The sequence below is a fragment of the Saimiri boliviensis genome, chromosome 3 (genome assembly GCF_048565385.1).
Source record: "Saimiri boliviensis isolate mSaiBol1 chromosome 3, mSaiBol1.pri, whole genome shotgun sequence".
Lineage (NCBI taxonomy): Eukaryota > Metazoa > Chordata > Mammalia > Primates > Cebidae > Saimiri > Saimiri boliviensis.
The window spans coordinates 143,209,403-143,232,838 of record NC_133451.1 but is presented as its reverse complement, the minus strand read 5'-3'; the positions used below and the strand labels follow the sequence as shown (position 1 = coordinate 143,232,838).

At 36.3% G+C, this 23,436-nt stretch overlaps 1 protein-coding gene across 5 annotated transcripts in view; it reads right to left on the bottom strand.

Moving 5' to 3' along the window:
* SLC10A7 (solute carrier family 10 member 7) overlaps positions 1–23,436 on the bottom strand; it is a 277,896-nt gene that overhangs the window by 183,342 nt on the left and 71,118 nt on the right. For 3 of the 5 annotated variants that reach the window (XR_012516990.1, XM_003927997.4, XM_003927996.4), the window contains exon 5: positions 9,007–9,045. The exons of the other annotated variants lie outside the window; for them this stretch is intronic. Coding sequence is in view for 2 of the 3 variants with exons in the window: in XM_003927997.4 (XP_003928046.1) it covers positions 9,007–9,045 (39 nt within the window). In the remaining variant the exon portion in view is untranslated. The remainder of the gene's footprint in view (positions 1–9,006; positions 9,046–23,436) is intronic. 5 annotated transcript variants of the gene reach the window in all.

The window sequence follows — 23,436 nt, the reverse complement described above, 5'->3', positions numbered from 1 at the left end:
AACAAGATGAGTCAAAGGACATGTGCACAGAGAATTAGTAATGCAACTTACTGCCATTTCAACTCTCTTTCAATCCATCAGATTGCAGAAGGGAAAGGTGCTTTGTTTGGTGCTGGTGCTAATTTCACCTTTTATCAATAGAAGGGTAGGCATCAGACTCAGAGCCTTGAGTAAGCAGCAGAGGTTAGCTACAAATTAATAGTAGCTTTCTTCCATTGACTTAATTTCAGTTATCTTCTATTCACGACAAGATAGTTCTTTATTTATAGTGTTGATATAAGTTTTGGCTTGAAATAAATTTAAATTGAAAATGTTAGTCTTACTTAACAAACAGTATGCTGATATGGCAAAAGCTATAATGATGCCTGAATGCTGGAAAACACTGCATTGAAGACAGTCCTCATTCCTGTCCTCTCTGTTTCTTAAATATTTTATTATTATTTTTCCCACATTTATGTTTTGTGCATTTGCTTCAGTATCTCAAAAAATGCCTTGAATCTAATGGACTCTGAGTATATGTGTGTTGGTTTTCTATCCTATTTTCGTCTGTTGTGCTACACTGCTAATTGAACCAATGGTATTTTTAAAACAAAAGTAGTCTGTTCTCAGCACTCCAGCCTTTATGATGTTCACTTGCCCAAACAGGTGATGATCAAATGAAATGCATAGCACAATGACAGGCTGCATTGTGCAAAGGTGGAAACAAACTTCCATTCATCTGAACACGGTTATTAATTTTAACGCCCAAGATGGGCCATTTAAAATCTTGGTTTTATCCAGGTCTTCCCACTAAAAGATGAGCTTGAAACAGCATCTAGAAGATGGTACTAACACTGCTTAAATATTAAGTGATTTGTTTGCTCTGGCATTTAAGTTTAATGAAAATAAAAACTTGTTTATAAACAAAGTCATAAACTTTTGGGGTAAAATCAAAATCCCAAGTGAATAATTTGGGTTAAGATTTTAAGAAAATTAACTGTGTGTGTGTGTGTGTATCCGCACACACACACACACACACACACACACACACACACACACACACTCCACATAGTCTTCAATACTGTGCAAAAAAAGACGCTCCATAAACCATAAACTAAGTACATCCTAGACTTAAGTGAAAGCAAATCAAATTAACAATGGAATCTTACCTAGTACTACCCTTAAGTCCCTTTGTTTAACATTTGAGATTCTTGACCTAATTTTAAAAAAGCATTGTTCCACAGCAATTAATGAGTAACCAAGATAATGGTGTTTCCTTTCTAATCACTTAAATATTTCAGAAATTCTTACATTTATGTTACCATGAATTTCTTTAATGTTTTATAGCAAAGTTGGAAACTTGAGCTGGCCTGATCATCTTTGTCATTCACTAGGGGTTTCCTTTTAAGATCAGGAGTCACCCAAAACAATAAAATAGGCAGGCATCTTTGTACAGGAAAAGACAAATTATAAGAAGGTGATAAACATATACCACAAGTTATTATTAAAACATGGCATTTGTGTTTGGGATTTCTTTTCTTTCAGCAACCATAATAACATCAGTTAACTATTCAAAGTTTTCTACAAAGCACAGTAGTAACTGGGAACCAGCCAAAGCAGAGGGAAGACAGAACAACTGGGTAAGGGAAGAAAAATATATGCTGGCTAGTTTTTCAGCCCAAGGCAAGGAGCTCCTTTTAACCTTTGATCTGGCATGAAAAGAAAATTGTTCATCTTAGACTAGCTTCTGCTAGTTCCAGCAATGAGTATTTTAAAAGAGAAGAGTTACGTGAAAGAAATTCATGTCTTGACACTTTAAATGAAGAAATTCAGAAAGCAATCAGTGACTCGTATAGATCTTTTTTTAAACTAGATGTTTTGAATTTCCAAGGATGATTTAACTTTCTAACTCTTTGATGCTGTTTCTGAAATTCTTATTAATACGTTTACGTTGCCATGAATTGTTCTAATGTTTATAACATCATTATTAAAAACTCAGTTTGGCATGATCAACTTGTCACTCCCTAGCATTTCCCTTTAAGACCAGGAGTTTCCAAAAATAATACAATAGGCTGGCTGAGGAGTCTAAAAATAGCAAAGTTCTAAATGTTCCTTTTAAACTTTAACCTATAATTCTTGGAGACATAGAAACACTGAATTCAGCCTCCAAGTCAAAAACGCTAAGTTATGACAAATCAAATGATCTAAATTTAGTTTGGGGAATTTGTTTTCAACACAATTGAATCTTCTGAAATTAAAGAAAAAAAATTCAATTAGAATTTTCCCAAAAGATGTCAGTATCTATTTTTAAAAAACCAAAACCTCCTGATGAAGAGCAACATTTAAGATGCCTGAACTTGAAATGGAAATATATACATGTACATACATACATTTTAATAGCATTTTAGTTATTCAGGGTGTTTGACTATCAAATTTTATTAAAATCTCATTAAGAGAGAAATCTCAAATCATTTACCATGCTCCACAATTATTGTAAACTGAACAATTTAAATGAGAGGAGGAGATAATGACATTAACTTCTTAACTTAAAGCAATCCTCTGTGGCATGATTTTAAAATATTTTCTTCGTCTCGAATTTATGTAAATTGAATTCATCTATCATTAGTTATTACCAGCCTAGCTACATTAAATACAATAAGAACAACAACAAAAACAGTTTTCTATAATAATTAGTTCCTAAAAACACTGTTTAAATTAGACCTGGGACATTATTAAACTAGCTATAAACATGCACAGTATTTTATTTAGTATACCCAGACGACTGAAAATCAACAAAAATGCCCTCCAAGTTCTTTCTTCAAAAACTCTTCTAATTAAATCCTTTCATTCAAAGTTTTAAGGTAATCTGAAATAAATAACCTTTTCAGATTCCATTACGTATATACCACGGGAATGGTCACTCCTGATCAGAGAATAATCCTTGAATCAGGGTATTCTGGAGCTTCTAGGGCTTAGTCAGAGATAACCAATTTCCTTATTTCATGGATATCCATAGTCACACACACACAAATTCATGGCAGAGCAAGGACAAAAACCTAGATCTAAAGTTTAGCTCAAAGTTATTTCTTATCACATCATATAAACATTTTATATAGATTACGCCACAACTCTATAGTTTAGGCACTATCATTGCCTCCTTATGTATATAGGGAAGTTTATATGGTTAGGCTAGTACTCAGTCAAGTAACAATTCAAACCCAGACAGACTGGCACCAGAAACCATACTACTATCCATAATCCTAAATTTTAAGAACAGGTAGACATTTTCCATTTAAATTCCCAAATAGCTGTAACAAGTATCACACTTTAAGAATAATCAAATAAAAATATAAAGTTTATAATTTGGAATTTCCCTCCTCTAAAATAAATCTTCTTCCTAATCCCAACTCAAGTACCAATTTCTCCCTGAAGTCCTCTCATGTCATTCAACTGAGATTAATCTCTTTCTTAAAACCTTTAATAATTACTGTATCTTGCTCATATGTAGAATGTACTAGCTGTCTATTTCTCTCTTCTTTCTCAGTAACGGAAATCTAATTTTCCAGTAAATTGCTATATTTCCCAATTTCAGTGGCTAGGTATGATCACATTACTGAGTTCTGCAACAAGAAGTGCTAGTATCCCGTCGGAATTCCAGTAACGCTGCCTAAAGAAAGAAGACTCAGGCTTTAGGGAGCTCTTTTTTTCTCTTCCCACTACTTTACCTTGCTATCCATACTTTCTGGCTGGTGCTCCAGCAGCTATCTTGGACCATGAGGCAACCTTGAGGAAGAAAACTGCCTAATGCAGATGCTGGAGGAGAAAGATAGGAGTCTTGGCTCACGACAAGACCATGAAGCCGCTTTAACATACTTAGACAGCTCCCTCTAAATATTATATAATGGAGAAATAAATCTTAATCTTGTATAAGTCACTATTATTTATTGTTTCTTTTTTCTGTTAAGCCAAACCTAATTCTAACTGATACAGTTCATACGTTTCATAATCCTAGGTTGTTGTAAGTAGGGTGAAGAAAGGAAAAAAAGATATAGAATTCTTTCTCTTCTAACACTAGAGCAGCAAAACATACCTAATCATAATTTTCATTCTCAAACACTCTCTGGTAATTTTCAACTTTATGAAAGAAAAAGCAGAGAAAAGAAAAGGAATAAAAAATGTAAAACCCATTGATTTTGTATCCTGAAACTTTGCTGAAGTTGCTTATCAGCTTAAGGGGATTTTGGGCTGAGACAATGGGGTTTTCTGAATATACAATCATGTCATCTGCAAACAGAGACAATTTGACTTCTTCTTTTCCTATTTAAATATTCTTTATTTCCTTTGCTTGCCTCACTGCCCTAGCCAGAATTTTCAATATTATATTGATTAGGAGTGGTTATAGAGGGCATCCTTGTCTCGCCCTGGTTTTCAAAGGAAATGCTTCTAGCTTTTGCCTATTCAGTATGATACTGCCTGTGAGTTTGTCATAAATAGTTCTTATGATTTTGAGATATGTTCCATTAATACCTAGTTTATTGAGAGTTTTTAGCATGAAGGGGTGTTGAATTTTATTGAAGGCCTTTTCTGCATCTATTGAGATAATCACAAAATCAATGTGCAAAAATCACAAGCATTCCTATATACCAATAATACACAAACAGACAGCCAAATAACAAGTGAATCCCCATTCACAATTGCTAAAAATAGAATAAAATACCTAGGAATACAAGTTACAAGGAATGTGAAGGACCTCTTCAAGGAGAATTACAAACCACTACTTAAGGAAATAAGAGAGGACACAAACAAATGGAAGAATATTCCATGCCTTTGGATAGGAAGAATCAATATCATGAAAATGGCCATACTGCTTAAAGTAATTTATAGATTCAATGCTATTCCCATTGAGCTGACATTGACTTTCTTCACAGAATTTAAAAAAACTACTTTAAATTTCATATGAAACCAAAAGAGCACGTATAGCCAAGATAATCCTAAGCAAAAAGAACAAAGCTGGAGGAATCATGCTACTTGACTTCAAACTATTGCAAGACTACAATGACCAAAAAACAGCATGCTTCTGGTACCAAAACAGATATGTAGACCAATGGAAAAGAACAAAGACCTCAGAAATAACGCCACACATCTACAACCATCTGATCTTTGACAAATCTGACACGAACAAGCAATGGGGAAAGGATTCCCTATTTAATGTGTTTCGGAAAACTGGCTAGCCATATGCAGAAAGCTGAAACTGGATCACTTCCTTACACCTTACACAAAAATTAACTCAAGATGAATTAAAGATTTAAACCTAAGACCTAAAGCCATAAAAACCCTAGAAGAAAACCTAGGGAATATCATTCAGGACATAGGCATGGGCAAAGAATTCATGACTAAAACACCAAAAGGAATGGCAACAAAAGCCAAAATTGACAAATGAAATCTATTAAACTGAAGAGCTTCTGCACAGCAAAAGAAATTCTCATCAGAGTGAACAGGCAACCTACAGAATGGGAGAAAATGTTTGCAGTCATACATCTGACAAAGGGCTAATATCTAGAATCTACAAGGACCTTAAACAAATTTAAAAGAAAAAAAAAAAATCCCACCAAAAAGTGGGCAAAGGATATGAACAGACACTTCTCAAAAGAAGACATTTATATGGCCAACAAACACATGAGAAAAAGTTCATCATTACTGTCATGAGAGAAATGCAGATCAAAACCACAATGAGATGCCATCTCACACCAGTTAGAATGGTGATCATTAAGGAAGTAGGTCGGGCATGGTGACTCACACCTGTAATCCTTGCACTTTGGGAAGCCAAAGCAGTGGATCACTTGAGGTCAGGAGGTCGAGACCAACCTGGCCAAAATGATGAAACCCCATCTTTACTAAAAATATTTAAAAAATTAGCTGATAATGGTAGTACATGCCTGTAATCCCAGATACTCAGGAGGCTGAGGCAGAAGAATCACTTGAACCCAGGAGGTGGAGGTTGCAGTGACCTGAGATCATAATACTGCACTCTAGCGTGGGCAACAAGAGCAAAACCCTATCTCAAAAAAAAAAAAAAAAAAAAGTCAGGAAACAGATGCTGGTGAGGATGTGGAGAAATAGAAACACTTTTACACTGGTGGGAATGTAAATTAGTTCAACCATTGTGGAAGACAGTATGGCAATTCCTTAAGGATCTAGAACTAGAAATACCATTTGACTCGGCAATCCCATTACTGGATGTACACCCAAATGTTTATAAATCATTCTACTATAAAGACACATGCACACATGTGTTTATTGTGCACTGTTCACAATAGGAAAGACTTGGAACCAACCCAAATGCCCATCAATGATAGACTGGATAAAGAAAATGTGGCACATATATACTATGGAATATTATGCAGCCATAAAAAAGGATGAGTTCACATCATTTGCAGGGATGTGGATGAAGCTGGAACCCATCATTCTTAGAAAACTAACATAGAAACAGAAAACCAAACACTACATGCTCTCATTTATAAGTGGGAGTTGAATAATGAGAACACATGGACACAAGGAGGGGAACATCACACACTGGGCCTTTCGGGTAGTGGGGGACTCAGGAAGGATAGCATTAGCAGAAATACCTAATGTAGATGACGGATTGATTGGTGCAGCAAACCATGATGGCACTTGTATACCTATATAACAAACCTGCACACGTATCCCAGAACTTAAAGTATAATTAAAAGAAAAAAAAGTAGAACCACACTTCTGCCTCTCTGCCATTGCTCATGCCATTTCCTCTCCTCTGTCCTTTACCAGTTAAGTCCTACCCATACTTCAAGACCTAGCTCAGAGCAATCACTCTGTCAGACCTTTGAATTCAGAATGCATATTGTCTGTGCCATTTATTTGACAATCATGTATCTCTAGTAACATCTTTCATATGGCTGGTTAACGTTTACATTGCATTTCTTTTTCTTTTTTTCTTTTCTTTTTTTTTTTTTTTTGAGACAGAGTTTCACTCTTGTTACCCAGGCTTGGAGTGCAATGGCACGATCTCGGCTCACCGCAACCTCTGCCTCCTGGGTTCAGGCAATTCTCCTGCCTCAGCCTCCTGAGTAGCTGGGATTACAGTCACGTGCCACCATGCCCAGCTAATTTTTTTGTATTTTTAGTAGAGACGGGGTTTCACCATGTTGACCAGGATGGTCTCAATCTCTTGACCTCGTGATCCACCCGCCTTGGCCTCCCAAAGTGCTGGGATTACAGGCGTGAGCCACCGCACCCGGCCGCATTTCTTTTTCTACATGTCACCTCCAGAACCTAGTGGGACCCACCTTGTATTTCTTTGCATTCTTCACAGATACTAGAAAACTACCTCTGTGTACCAGGAAATCAATAAACAGTTTTGATTGATTAACTGAATTAGGATAAGAAAACAAGTGAAGAAAAGAAAAAGAGCAACAGACTAAGAAGTGAGAATACACAGCTTCTTAGGAGTGAAAGAGCATAATACAAATCCCCAAGAACCACAAGAACAAGTTGTACTTCACTAGACATTACCAAACAAGTGGGCCTGGTAGAACAAATAGGATATGTCCATATAGTCAGTGCATGTGTCAAACTATACTCAGTAAGCTTGTTCTCCAAAAAAGGAATAGCGTATTTTGTTTTAGTCGCTCAGACAATTGTGTCAACTTTATTTTCTCAAGGTCTAGACACCTGAAAGAATAAGAAACTAAACTTAAGAAGCTATGTTTTAGTAGTGGATGTGTATGGTGCCAAATCATGTACAAAAATTGGCTTCAAGAAAGTTCATATTTTACAGATATTATTTTATTAAACAATTGTGACAACTTATAGAATAATACTTGAACACATGAATTGACTTAAAATATTACTGAGTCTAAACTAAGCAATCCAAGAGATCATTTTTGTTAAACAGACTTTATTGTCTCTCCTCTAAAACCCAGAAATAATATGGCATCATGAAAAACATTACTGGCTCTATAAAAATAGGATATAGACTATGCATATATTTTGCTCATGCTTCATCATTAAAAGCTCTCTAGGGCTATGTGACACTAAAAGCTATGTAGCACTCACTATGTAGAGTTAACACTATGTAGCAATGTTTAAAAGCTTTAACTACATTTAAATACATATAATAATAATTAACAGAGCATTTTAAACAGAGGTAATTGATATTTTACCTAGACTCATGAATTAGTTTATACATCACTGATTTTACTCTCAATTATTTGTAAGTCACTGCATTACATATCTGCTAATGAGTTATGCCCCCCAAAACACAATATTCTAGTTTACTTCATGAATTTAACACAGTTTTAGGGCACAAAATATTTTAAATTAAGAGAAAACTTAGTTTCTCAATCTTTCATAACACAAATCAAATCTCTATTACATCATTTATTTAAAAATAATATTAAAATGCTAAAACAACATCCTTATATTGGTTCTATTTATGAAAGCTGAATTACTTTTAAATCTTTTTATACATATTAATACAACATTTACTTGAAAATTACTCATTAGTCATATCTTCCTTTCAAATCTTTTTCCACATAGATTCCTCAGAAGTATCCAAGCCAGTAGCTTCTTTGACATGTACAAAATAAATGGCATGTCAACAAGTAAATTAGCATTCCCTTTCTGACCAGCTGGGTCATGTTTCCTTTTCAAAATCCTCAGTCCCATGATACAAAATAATAATAATCTAAAAGACCTCATTAAATGATCAATATATTGACATAACCTCTATAAGGAGACACATAGTGTTTTAACTGATTCCTTGAATCCATTAAATGGAATATTAAAACCCAAGCCTCCAAAATACATTGTAAGAGAACATTTGCTTTATTTAACCAATTTTATTAAGATACTAGATAATGGTACATGAAAAGATTCAAAACCTTTTATATTTAACCAAAGAGTAAAAGAAATCCAGCTTTCACCAAATCTTTCATACAAACCGTAACACAGCAAAAGTTATAATAGACAAGTTAAACCATGTTTACTTACCAAAAAACTTCCAAAGGCTGAATTAAATATTGCAGCTGCCTAGAAAGAAAATAGATAGGGGGAAAACACTCATTGAAAGTAAATAGGAATAATAAAGTCAAAGATTATCATTCTCCCTTCCCCCACTATTCAAAACCTTAAAACATTGACTCTTTAAAGCGAAGTTAGTCACTGCTTAAAAAAATTGCCAGTGGCCTGTAGTTTACTAAGACAGATGAGCTACAGCTTAGGAATTCATAAATAATGAGTCTCAAAAGCAGGCAGAAAACACTTGTCATGTCTTGAACCTATAAGACAGTACCAAAAGAATCATTGCCAGTACTAAATTGAGACCATGTTGCTATTGATTTTCCTACTAAATTTAAAACAATCAGAGGTTGATTTATTCATTTAAAAAAATGTATATTACTGGGAGAAGGAAAAACAGAATTGTAAGACAAACATTAATTATTCCCTATCAGTGAACACAAGTCTTATGAACTACAATCACAAAGTAAGATCTCCTGTTCCCATAAAACACGCATTACAAATACGAACAATGCTGTTAAGACCAGGAAAATTATTGCTATACCATTAATTCTAAGGTCAAGAAAAGCAAGAAAAGCTCCAATTTGGTGTTCAAAATTCAGAGAAGAAATATTTGACTTTCTGCTTACCTAAATATCCGAGGAATACATAGTAGATGTAATATTACTCTTAACTTTAATTTAAACACTATATTCAGTGAAGCTATACCAGAGTCCTCCAAGCTTCTCACATTACCCAAAAAGGAGAAAAACTTGTATAACATCCAATTTGATAAAAAGAAAATAAGAAAGAAAAAATAATAAAAGGGGTAGAGGAAACCTAGTTACATCTCCTGCATATCCAGAGCAGAATTAAATTAATCATCATGGACACCAGCAGCCACACTGTAGTAAAAAAAGGATGTCAGTTTAGTAAGTTTGAATAAAGTCCAAACCCAGGCTAAGAGCTGTAGCTGAAAATGCCTTCTGCTCCAGAAGAGGATGCAATGAGAGTGAATGGGTAATGAGATCCTCGGCTCCAGAGAGCTTAGCTCTTCTATTCCAGTTCATAATTAATTCAAAGCTTTGATAATTTCATTAGATTTCTCCTTTGCTGGTCCTATCAATAAAAGATGGCACTGGACCACAGCTCCTCTGTGGCATAAACACAGGCACAGGCGCAGACCAGGGAAACCTTTGCTTCCTGACAGGGACAATGGCATATGGTGTTCTGTGTTGCACAGGGAGCAGTGAAAAAAAATCAACTAAATAAAACATTACAAATGAAAATTGTAAACCATAGCAATATATTTAACACATCTTCCTAGAATTCTACTATGGATGATTCCAGGAAAAAGTTTTATGTATGGAGAAAAATAAGTAAAAGGGTATAAATAAATGAGTTGTGTTAACACCAACAGGGAACACTGGCCCTCCTTCCTACAAAAAAAAATGTACCTTTCCCACCAACAATTTTTATAACTAGACCCTATTATGTGCTTAAAACAGAATTACTTCTTTTTAGTAAAGAAATGGGCTCTTCCCTGTTGAGCCTCTCTTTTCTAAATTCATTTCTTTCTAGTGCCTTTCACTAACCTTATACTCAATAAATAGCAGTCTTGCCTGGCATTTGAGGAAACATAGAATCATTGGAGGAAAAAAGACTCAGAAGTCAGTAAAATAAGTACCAACTACTACTCATAAGATCAAATCACTATACTCCTACTCCCTCTTTTTCTCTTCTTCACTCCAAATGCAAGAAATATATTTTCTGTAAATTGGCCTGTGTTCCTGCCTCTTATAAAATGACAGCGATAGGGCATCTTAGATATCCAAAGATGCTGCAGGCCAACTCATTCTTAGTTGTCTTCTGACAGTAGTGATGGATTTGAACTCACTCAGTCAACTATACTGTCCTCCTGTGCAGTGAGCTCCATTAATCTTCTGTGAAATAATTAAGGTTCTGGGTATTCTGAAGACCATGTGAAATCAGACACTGAAACCAAGGATTGGTTCAATAGCAACTGATAATTAAGGTAATAATTGGCTCAATTTTGTGGTTGCAGTCTATGAAAGAACTATGATTTCCAGTTTCAACAAGTAATAATAAATATTTAGAGTATTTTATTGATATATAAAAGACATGCATGTATTTTGACTTAGGAAGGAAGTCTCAGCTCCTTAGCACGACATCCAACACCCTCCCTGAACAGGTTCTATACATCTTATTCCCTACCTCGAATTTTACATCCGACACAACAAGGAACTACTTGCAATTCCCCAAACTCATCATGCCATTTCTTATCGCCTTGCTCTCTGGCCTGAAATACCCTTCCCCATCTTCTACCTGAGTAATTCCCTTTTATTTTAGTAACACAGCTTGGTCATCCTTCTAAGATGAGAGAGTTCCCTTGATCCCTTCATGGGACTCGTGAAGCGGGTGGGTCATTTACTAGGCCTCCGGGCTCAGTCCCTGTAGGGAGCAAGCACACAAGCAAACGAGTGTGGGAACCCGCACAAAGGAACACTGGAACTGGCTAGTTGCTCCGCTCTGGCAGGAGCAGTGTCTGTGTGGCCCCGCAGCAGTGTCCAAGTGTGTTATAATGGTCTTTTAGCCCTGCCATCCAGGAGGGGGTGTTTGTGATTCCCGGAGCCCCAGAGGACTTGTGCCCTTTTACACTCCCACAGGAGTATAAAAGGTGACAGTTTTTACACTCTGCCTTCTTGGTACCCCAGTTCTTGTCAGGCATCCAGGAAAAATCAGGTCACACAGACAAATCAAAGGGTAGTTAATGTGAAGGACTTTATTGAGCGGTGAAAGTGGCTCTCAGAGGGAAAGAGAGCTGGAAAGGGAGTAGAGTGGGATAATAATCTTCCTCTGAAGTCTGGCCATCCTAGCCAAACTCCTCTCCAAACATAGTCTCTGACATCCAGCTGCTTCTCCTCTGGATGTTCAGATGCTACTCTCTTCATTCTCTCTCCCCCCCGCCTCTCTGTGTGTGCACGTGCGCACATGTGTGTGTGCATGTGCCTGCCCTGATTCTGGGGTTTGCAGTTCTCATGTATACAGGATAGGGGGTGGGGTAGGCCAAAAGGCAACATCCAGGTGGGAAAACAAGAATAGTTCTCACTTTGGTCTGTGGGTCTAGGCTTGTGGGTGGAGCCCTCGCCAGGAACCCCACCCTTTTCTACCCAGTATTTCTCTCCCTCTTGTTCCTATCACTTCCAGGAAGTTTTCAGTGACCTTCCCCCAACACACACACACCTTAGGATACACACATATCTACACTTTTTTAGTTAAGGTTGATCTAATTATCTCCCAAATGTGATTACTCCAAGGTGTACATTTTGCTGATGGGACTTTACGAGTTAATAATAAAAACATTACTGTGCAGGTTATTCAGTTAGCACAAGAGGTATTCATTCATTCACTCACTTTTTTCAATGGATTAGACAAATTCTTGTCTAGATACTCCATTACAACATGGAGCTGATGAACTGAGTATCCCCACACCTGCTGGCAGAACATCCCAAACCTATCTCTGCCATGGCACTTGTCCCAGTGTATTGAAATGACTGGCTGGGCATGGTGACTCACACCTGCCCAGTACTTTGGGAGGCCAAGGTGAATGGATCACTTGAGGTCAGGAGTTCAAGACCAGCCTGGCCAACATGGTGAAACCCTGTCTCTACAAAAAAAAAAAAAAAAAAAAAAAAAAAAAAAAAAAAAAAAAAAAAAAAAAAACAACCCACAAAAATTAGCCAGCCATGGTGCCAGATGCCTGTAATCCCAGTGACTTGGGAGGCTGAAGTAGGAGAGTTGCCTGAACTCAGGAGGTGGAGGTTGCAGTGAGTCAAGATTGACTACTGCACTCCAGACTGGGTGACAAAGCAAGACTCTGTCTTAAAAAAAAGAAAGAAAGAAAGAAAAGAAATGACCTACTTACATGCAACTCTCTCAAGGTCATCTAAGGAAGGAATCTACTGAAACTCATACTAAACACCCACTTGTTTGTTACTCCTACTTCCACCCTGACTCTGAAGTGGCCAGAAGTAGAAAAGGTGAGAAGTTTAATCTATCTATCTATCTATCTATCTATCTATCTATCTATCCATCCATCCATCCACTCACCCACCTACGCATCTATAGTGAAACAAATCATGCCCTTGTGTCCACTGGTCCTCTTTTAAAATTTTTATCACGTGTATATATTCATTAATTTAAAAATATGAATTGCTGAAACAAGTACAACTCCTTGAAATGTCCAAAGTCTTCATCTTTTACTGAGTTATTTTATGTGTTTGGCAGAATCCAAGGCACAGAAGACTAGCTCTGACATCTGGTACCATAACCAACCAATGACAATAACAGGAGATCCAGACTTCAGACTCCCGTCCATCCCATCTAAGACAAGAATTTCTTTCACATTTTCAAAACAATCTCATTTCACTTCTCTTAAAACCTCTGAACCTTCCTATTATAATATAGCTGTATAAAATATGTTTAACATAAATGTTTTCCAAGATCAGATGAGATTGGGCAAGTTCAGAGTAGCGTAACTGTAGACCATAAATGACCAAAAATTAGCCACCATGCCTAGCTAGATTTTTTTAATGTTTTGAAGAAGCAGAGTTTTCCTATGTTGCCCAGGCTAGTCTTGAATTCCTAGACTCAAGGGATCTTCCTACCTCAGCCTCCTAAAGTGCTGAGATTACAGGTGTGAGTCGCCACACCCAGACTGATTTAAAAATACAGCAGTTCTTTTGTTATTATCTCCTTGGTTAGAAAATATTTCAAAACCCATTCCTCCTCTAGCATGCTCCATTGCAACAAGAATTTGTCTAATCCATCGAAAAAAAGGAGTGAATGAACGAATACCTCTTATAACTGAAATGTCCTGCACAGTAATGTTTTTATTACTAACTAATAAAATCCCATCAGCAAAATGTATACCTCGGAGTAGTCACATTTGGTGGATAATTAGATCAACCTTAACAGAAAAAAAAAAAAAAAGTTCAAATTGAGATTTTTTTTTTAATATTGACTAGATTGGCTTCCTTTATATTACACATTTGTAGTTAATATATTGCTTTTGGTATCAACCCAATTTTACCCAACATAAGATATTTCACTAATGTTCCATTATATATTATACAGCATGTCTTTATTAAATTATTTTGGAAAACTGAGCAAGTTAAATAATGAATTAATTTCTTCATAAACTACTTAAAACAAAGGTAAATTTCTGAAGAAAAAAACTCTTAAAAAATGGGTATAAAGAGTTCTCTAACTCCTAAAAGCGAGCTCTTTCATTGCTGAATGGCTCTAAACATTATGAAGTTCTACCTTGCAATAAGCCTGAAACCTATAAATTCCCATACCTGTGATGCACTGGACCATGTTCTGTGCTCTGGAGTTACATAAATATGTCTAGTCCCTTTTATAAATGCATTTCAAATATATGTATACTGCTGGCTCCTACCCAATCTTCTCCTACGATATTATATCAAAAATTTTCGTAATGCTGGTTCTCATAAGCCCTTCCCTTATGAGGCTACTAAATTAAAAAAAGTAAAATCCATTATTTACATCGACTATGAATAATTTATGGCAAGTTAATGTGCTAAACTTCTAGCTTTTGCTTTTGAGTACCTGATTCTCAGTCAAAATACACAGAAATCTTTACCAAAATGTTAAAATGGGGTATTTATAGTTATCTCAGAATTTCTAATAATGCTTCAAGCCTAGGAGAATACCAAACTTGGGAGAAGAATCCTGCTATTCAAAAGTAAGATACCAGACACATACTTCGGTACTTATAAAAAGACACCAAAAGTGGGTCAGGGACCAGTTCACATAAAGGCTGTATAGGTGAAGACTAGAAATTCCAGAGGAGATTGATAAAATGCAATTGTTTTCCTCCTTCTCTATAGGAGAAAGTTGCTCTGTTCACCACACCTCTCAAGTTGGGGTAGAGAGTGATATCTACAAAATGAAGCAACTATGATAGAACAAACTGTAAAGAAATTAGAATATAGAATAGCATCTCTGTTCCAAACTGGATGTTTAGTGAGAGAACAAATTCCACACTGGGCCACCACAGGAGCATTGGATACACCCTTTAAGAGTCCTTAGGAACATTCTCACCCAGTGCATTTCCCACTGGGTGGCAGGGATAGGGAGGGTATATAAGTGAACTGAAACAAATACTTGCTTCCTGACTAGAAACAGCAGAGACCCCATTCTGTTCTCTCTCATTCACTTCTCTGAAGTGGCCAGAAGTAGAAAAATGAGAAGGTTTTAAAAAAAAAAAAAAACATAAACAACAACAAAAACCCAGTGAAACAGACCATGCCCTCTTCTCCACTGGTCCTATATTAAAATTGTAATCATGTTTATATATTCATTAATTAAAAGTATAATTTTCTAGTTTTTAAAACCTAGGTTTGGCCTCACTTGAAAAAGAAGGGAATTGAAAGTTTTAAACTAAAATGTCCTGGGTTATTTAACAGCTAGAAATTAATCCTAATTACAAAAGATATGACTATTTGTGTAAACAAAAGTGACCAGAAAACCATGAGATCTGACAGAGATGTTATCAAAGGAAGTGTAGGAATGGAGAACAGAAATATGTGAGAAGGCATTTCAGGTATATAATCCTTAAATTCACACCATTCAATAAAGAATTATAACAACACAACATTTTAATATATAGCTGAGCTAAAACAAACAAACAAAAAACAAGTACAATTAGCCCTCTGTATCTGTGGGTTCTGTATCTGTGGATTCAACCAGCCACAGATCAAAAATACTATATTCAAAAAAAAGAAGAAAAAAGATGGTTGCCTCTGTACTGAATATGTACATACATTTTTTTCTTGTCATTATTCCCTAAGCAATACAATGTAACAACTTCTTACACAGCATTTACACTGTATATTAGGTATTTTATGTAATTTAGAGAAGAAAGCATATACAGGAAGATGTGTATTTATATATAAATGACATTGTATATCAGGGACTTAAACATCCATAAATTTTGATATTCCTGGAGGGTCCCAGAACCAATCCCCCACAGATACCAAGAAACAATTGCACTAAACATACAGAAATTAGCCAAAGCCAGAGTGGTAAAGTGTATGAGTTGATGCTGCACTCATGCGCATGAAGAAATGAGAAGCACAGGCTTTAGCCTGCAAAGGGTGGAGAACTGGAAATGAGATATCTGCATAAAGCAGACTGGAAGGCTAGAAGGCCTGCCAGCACTGTGTAGAAGCAACTAGAAAACTCCACTTACAAATTCAAGATAGTAACATAAGGACTGTATCAAAGGTAGGTATAAGGACTGAATTTATACTACCCACGTGATTCATGAATTTCAAACTAATTTATTTAAAGAAAGAAAAGACAAAACAGATTAAGTGACAGTGGAATTCCTAAGCCCTTGAAAGATGCGAATGTGAAACTTGTCTTTGGGATCACTTCAATAACCCAGAACACAGTGGATTACCAGATAAAAACACCTCCACTGAAGAACTGTTTACAGTAAAAAATTTTAAACAATGTGAGAAAGCTGTATGGCAAGAGTATCATAAAAGCAGTGAGGAATCCAGCCAAACTAAGCTTCATAAGTGAAGGAAAAATAAAATCCTTTGTGAACAAGCAAGCACTCAGAGATTTCATCACCACCAAACCTGCTCTACAAGAACTCCTGAAAGAGGCTCTACACATATAAAGGAACAACCAGTACCAGCCACTCCAAAAACACACCAAATGGTAAAAGAGCATCAACACAATCAAGAATCTGCATCAACTAACCAACAAAACAGCCAGGTAGCATCAAAATGACAGTATCAAATTCACACATAACAATACTATCCCTAAATGTCAATGGACTAAATGCCCCAATCAAAAGACACAGACTGGCAAATTGGATAAAAAGCCAAAACCCATCAGTGTGCTGTATCCAGGAAACCCATCTTACATGCAAGCATACACAAAGGCTCAAAATAAAGGGATGGAGGAAGATCTACCAAGCAAATGGAGAGCAAAAAAAGGCAGGAGTTGCAATTCTCATCTCTGATAAAATAGACTTTAAAGCAACAAAGATCAAAAGAGACAAAGAAGGACATTACATAATGGTAAAAGGATCACTGCAACAAGAAGAGCTAACGATCCTAAATATATACGCACCCAATACAGGAGCACCCAGATACATAAGGCAAGTTCTTAATGACTTACAAAGAGACTTAGACTCCCACACAATAATAGTGGGAGACTTTAACACCCCATTGTCAATATTAGACAGATCAACCAGACAGAAAATCAACAAGGATATCCAGGACCTGAACACAGACCTGGAACGAGCAAACCTAATAGACATTTACAGAACTCTCCACCCCAAATCCACAGAATATACATTCTTCTCAGCACCACATCACACCTACTCTAAAATTGACCACATAATTGGCAATAAATCACTCCTCAGCAAATGCAAAAGAACAGAAATCATAACAAACAGTCTCTCAGACCACAGTGCAATCGAGTTAGAACTCAGAATGCAGAAACTAACTCAGAACCACACAGCTTCATGGAAACTGAACAACTTGCTCTTGAATGTTGACTGGATAAACAATGAAATGAAGGCAGAAATAAAGATGTTCTTCGAAACCAATGAGAACGAAGACACAACATACCAGAATCTCTGGGACACATTTAAAGCAGTCTCTAGAGGAAAATATACAGCAATGAGTGCCCACATGAGAAGAAAGGAGAGATCTAAAATTGACACCCTATCATCAAAATTGAAAGAGCTAGAGGAGCAAGATCAAAAAAACTCAAAACCTAGCAGAAGACAGGAAATAACTAAGATCAGAGCAGAACTGAAGGAAATAGAGACACAAAAAACTCTTCAAAAAATCAATAAATCCAGGAGCTGGTTTTTTGAAAAGATCAACAAAATAGACAGACCACTAGCCAGATTAATAAAAAAGAAAAGAGAGAATAACCAAATTGATGCAATAAAAAACGATAAAGGGGATATCACCACAGATTCCACAGAAATCCAAACCATCATCAGAGATTATTACAAACAACTCTATGCACATAAACTAGTAAACCTGGAAGAAATGGATAAATTCCTGGACACCTGCATCCTCCCAAGCCTAAACCCGGAAGAAGCCGAAACCCTGAATAGACCAATAACATGGTCTGAAGTCGAGGCAGCAATAAAGAGCCTACCACCCAAAAAAAGCCCAGGTCCAGATGGGTTCACAGCTGAATTCTACCAGACATACAAAGAGGAGCTGATACCATTCCTTCTGAAACTATTCCAGACAATCCAAAAAGAGGGAATCCTTCCCAAATCATTTTACGAGACAAACATCATCCTGATACCAAAACCCGGCAGAGACTCAACAAGAAAAGAAAATTTCAGGCCAATATCCATGATGAACATAGATGCAAAAATCTTCAATAAAATACTGGCAAACCGATTGCAACAGCATATCAAAAAGCTCATCCGCCATGATCAAGTAGGATTCATCCCGGGGATGCAAGGCTGGTTCAACATACTCCAAGTCCATAAACGTAATTCACCACATAAACAGAACCAAAGACAAAAACCGCATGATTATCTCAACTGATGCAGAGAAGGCTTTTGACAAAATTCAACAACCCTTTATGCTAAAAACCCTCAATAAACTAGGTATTGATGGAACGTATCTCAAAACAATAAAAACTATTTACGACAAACCAACAGCCAATATCATACTGAATGGGCAAAAACTGGAAGCATTCCCTTTGAAATCTGGCACTAGACAAGGATGCCCTCTCTCACCACTCCTATTCAATATAGTACTGGAAGTTCTAGCCAGAGCAATCAGGCAAGAAAAAGAAATAAAGGGTATCCAAATTGGAAAGGAGGAAATCAAATTGTCTCTATTTGCAGATGACATGATTGTATATCTGGAAGACCCCATCATCTCAGCCCAAAATCTTCTGAAACTGATAAACAACTTCAGCAAAGTCTCAGGATACAAAATCAACGTGCAAAAATCACAAGCATTCCTATACACCAGTAATAGACTTCAAGAGAGCCAAATCAAGAATGAACTGCCATTCACAATTGCTACAAAGAGAATAAAGTACCTAGGAATACAACTAACAAGGAATGTAAAGGACCTCTTCAAGGAGAACTACAAGCCATTGCTCAACGAAATAAGAGAGGATACAAACAGATGGAGAAACATTCCATGTTCACGGTTAGGAAGAATCAACATTGTGAAAATGGCCATACTGCCCAAAGTAATTTACAGATTCAACACTATTCCCATCAAGCTACCAATGACCTTCTTCACGGAACTGGAAAAAAACACCTTAAACTTCATATGGAACCAAAAGAGAGCCTGCATAGCCAAGTCAATTCTAAGCAAAAAGAACAAAGCAGGAGGCATCACACTACCGGACTTCAAACTATACTACAAGGCTACAGTAATCAAAACAGCATGGTACTGGTACCAAAACAGAGATATAGACCAATGGAACAGAACAGAGGCCTCAGAGGAAATACAACATACCCACAACCATCTGATCTTCGACAAACCTGACAAAAACAAGCAATGGGGAAAGGACTCCCTGTTTAATAAATGGTGTTGGGAAAACTGGCTAGCCATGTGCAGAAAGCAGAAACAGGACCCCTTCCTGACACCTTACACCAAAATTAACTCCAGATGGATTAAAGACTTAAACATCAGACCTAACACCATAAAAACCTTAGAAGAAAATCTAGGCAAAACCATTCAGGACATAGGTGTAGGCAAGGACTTCATGACCAAAACGCCAAAAGCAATGGCAACAAAAGCCAAAATAGACAAATGGGACCTAATCAAACTCCACAGCTTCAGCACGGCAAAAGAAACAGTCAGTAGAGTGAATCGGCAACCAACAGAATGGGAAAAAATTTTTGCAGCCTACCCATCTGACAAGGGGCTGATATCCAGAATTTACAAAGAACTAAAGCAGATCTACAAGAAAAAAACAAACAAGCCCATTCAAAAATGGGCAAAGGATATGAACAGATACTTTACAAAAGAAGACATACAGGAGGCCAACAAACATATGAAAAAATGCTCATCATCACTGGTCATCAGAGAAACGCAAATCAAAACCACATTGAGATACCATCTCACACCAGTTAGAATGGCGATCATTAAAAAATCTGGAAACAACAGATGCTGGAGAGGATGTGGAGAAATAGGAACACTTTTACACTGTTGGTGGGAATGTAAATTAATTCAACCATTGTGGAAGACAGTGTGGCGATTCCTCAAGAACCTAAAAATAGAAATCCCATTTGACCCAGCAATCCCATTACTGGGTATATATCCAAAGGATTATAAATCATTCTACTACAAGAACACGTGCACACGAATGTTCATTGCAGCACTGTTTACAATAGCAAAGACCTGGAACCAACCCAAATGCCCAACGATGATAGACTGGATAGGGAAAATGTGGTACATATACACCATGGAATATTATGCAGCCATAAAAAACGATGAGTTCACGTCCTTTGTAGGGACATGGATGAACCTGGAAACCATCATTCTCAGCAAACTGACACAAGAGCAGCAAATCAAACACCGTATATTCTCACTCACAGGCGGGTGTTGAATAATGAGAACACATGGACACAGGGAGGGGAGCACTACACACTGGGGTCCGTTGGGGGGAAATGGGGGAGGGGCGCGGGGGTGGGGAGGTGGGAAGAGATAGCATGGGGAGAAATGACAGATACAGGTGAGGGGACGGAAGGCAGCAAACCACACTGCCATGTGTGTACCTATGCAACAATCTTGCATGTTCATCACATGTACCCCAAAACCTAAAATGCAATAAAAAAAATAAAAAAAAAAGCAGTGAGGAAAAGAGAAGTAACTAGGTGTTTTTAAAGGAAAAATAATACCAGACAAATTAAAGATCTAGACATGGAAGGCAAAACTTTAACACTTTTAAATGAAAATATGAAACTATCTTTATGCCCTAAGAAAGAAAAAGATTTTTTTAAGCAAGACAGAAAAAGTACATATAAAAAAGGAGAAGCTAAAATAGAAAACCTGAACAGACCAATAATGAGTAACAAGATTGAATCAGTAGTAAACAGCCTCCCACCAAAAAAAATCCAGGACCAGCTGGCTTCACTGCTGAATTCTACCATACCTTTAAAGAACATATACCATTTCTTCTCAAACTACCCCAAAAAAAAAACTGAAGAGGAAGGAATTCTTCCTAATTCATTCTACGAGGTCAGCATTACCCTCATACCAAACCAGAGAAGAACACAATACAAAAAGAAAACTACAGGCCAATATCCTTGATGAACAACAGATGCAAAAACCCTCAACAACATCCTAGTAAATGAAATCCAACAGCACATCAAAACAATAATACACCATGATCAAGTGGGATTTATCCTAGGGATGCAAGGATGGTTCAATACATGCAAATCAATACATGTGGCACACCACATCCATAGAATGAGGGGAAAAAACCACATGATTATCTCAATAGATGCAGAAAATACATTTGATAAAATCTGACATCCCTTCATGGTAAAAACTCTTAACAAATTAGGTATAGAAGTTACACACCTTAAGATAAGACAAAAGAAAAGTTGGAGTTTACACGCAACAAAGTTCTGATAATGAAATAGAAAGTGATATATGCTTGATGGTGGGGGTCTAAGGAGGTTAGTTTCTGGTACTGCTGCTTCTTCCGGCCAAGAGCAGTGAAAGCTACCTTGCATCCATAAAGGCACTGGATAGAATAGCCACCCTAATGTCACTGAGCCACAGAATAAATGCCAGAAGCCTCTACCTCCAGGCATCTTGGTATATGTGAAAAATAAGTCCCTGCTTGCTAAAGCTACTTTTAGTCTGATTTTCTAGTACTTGAAGCCTGACACTACTATGTTCCTAAACAAGGGAAAAAATAATAAAGGACTATTCTGGCAGGTCAGATAAATAAAAAACTGTTTTCTCTAAAATATGAGCTTGAGTAGGTATATAAAATCTTATTTAGTATAATCGCTTGTTCCAATTGCATATAATATCATTGAAAATAAGAAAGAGAAAACTATTGGTCTTAATTGTTGGAGGTCAAAGCTACATTGCCTTACCCTAGAAAAGTTCCTCAACTATGTGAACTTATATCCCATCAGGCTTTGATTCACGGGAAGGTGAAACAGCCTTAATATTTATTTTCTCTTTAAGCATAGATTCAGTTTTAAAAACACATAAGGACTAAAACATCAAAGACTGAATTCTAATACTTGGTCTTCAATTAAGTATGAAAACACAAAACATTTTTATTCTATTTGTAAAGTAGTTTGTAAAGTCCTATAAAAAGTCAAAAAAAAATGTTTCTTTCAAAGCCAATTATGATTAACTTTCTCCTATGCAACTTAGTTCCTAGTTTTACTACTGACTACTTAATTACCACTATTTTCACTGAATAGATGTCATTACAAGAAAAATTTGAATTCTACATTTCTATGTCATATTTAAGTATTACTAAACCGTACCATAGAAGAGTAAACATATATAAGATATCAATTAAAATGCGAGTTTATACACTACGCTCAATATTAAGGGGGCACTTTTAATCTGATACCATTTTTACATGTATCATTGTATGCTTTAAGCAGCCATGACTTAAAAAGCAGAATATTGTTTTAAAACCATTACTGAATATTTTCTCTCAACAAAGAAAGCTAAATGAAGACTTCGGACTGCTATGAGGCATTCATCAATTTAAAGAAAAATTAATTTTAATTCTTTGTTTTAAAATATAGGAATTAACAGAAATATATATATATATACACACACACACACTCCTGAAGTATGTATTTTATATATGCGATATAAATAAAATCATACATATTAACTTGGAGATTATATATTGATATATACACACACATTTTATATATATGTAGTATACATTTAATATATAGTATATATAGTATTATATATATATAATGTATGTGTGTATAAATAATATATATATATTATATATATATATATAATGTATGCGTGTGTGTATATAATCTCCAAGTTAAGAATGAATGTTTGACATGAGGAGCAAGCTACATTTCTTGCTTATTTCTACAGGTCTATTTCTTGACACCAGTAGAAAAAATTATTTAATATTCTAAATCTTGAGGTGAATAGGAGGTTGCTATTCTTTGTAACTATTCATCTCAATTCAGGCAAGGAAAAAAATATATTCAAGTTACTGTTTTCTGGGTGCTAAATTGAATCAGGTGTCCTCTCCTCTTAAGAAAATTAAGTTGCTTTTGTGCAAGAGTGTTTTAATGAGAACAGAGCCAGCCGACAGTGATAAATGGGAATGACACCAGAGAGAGCA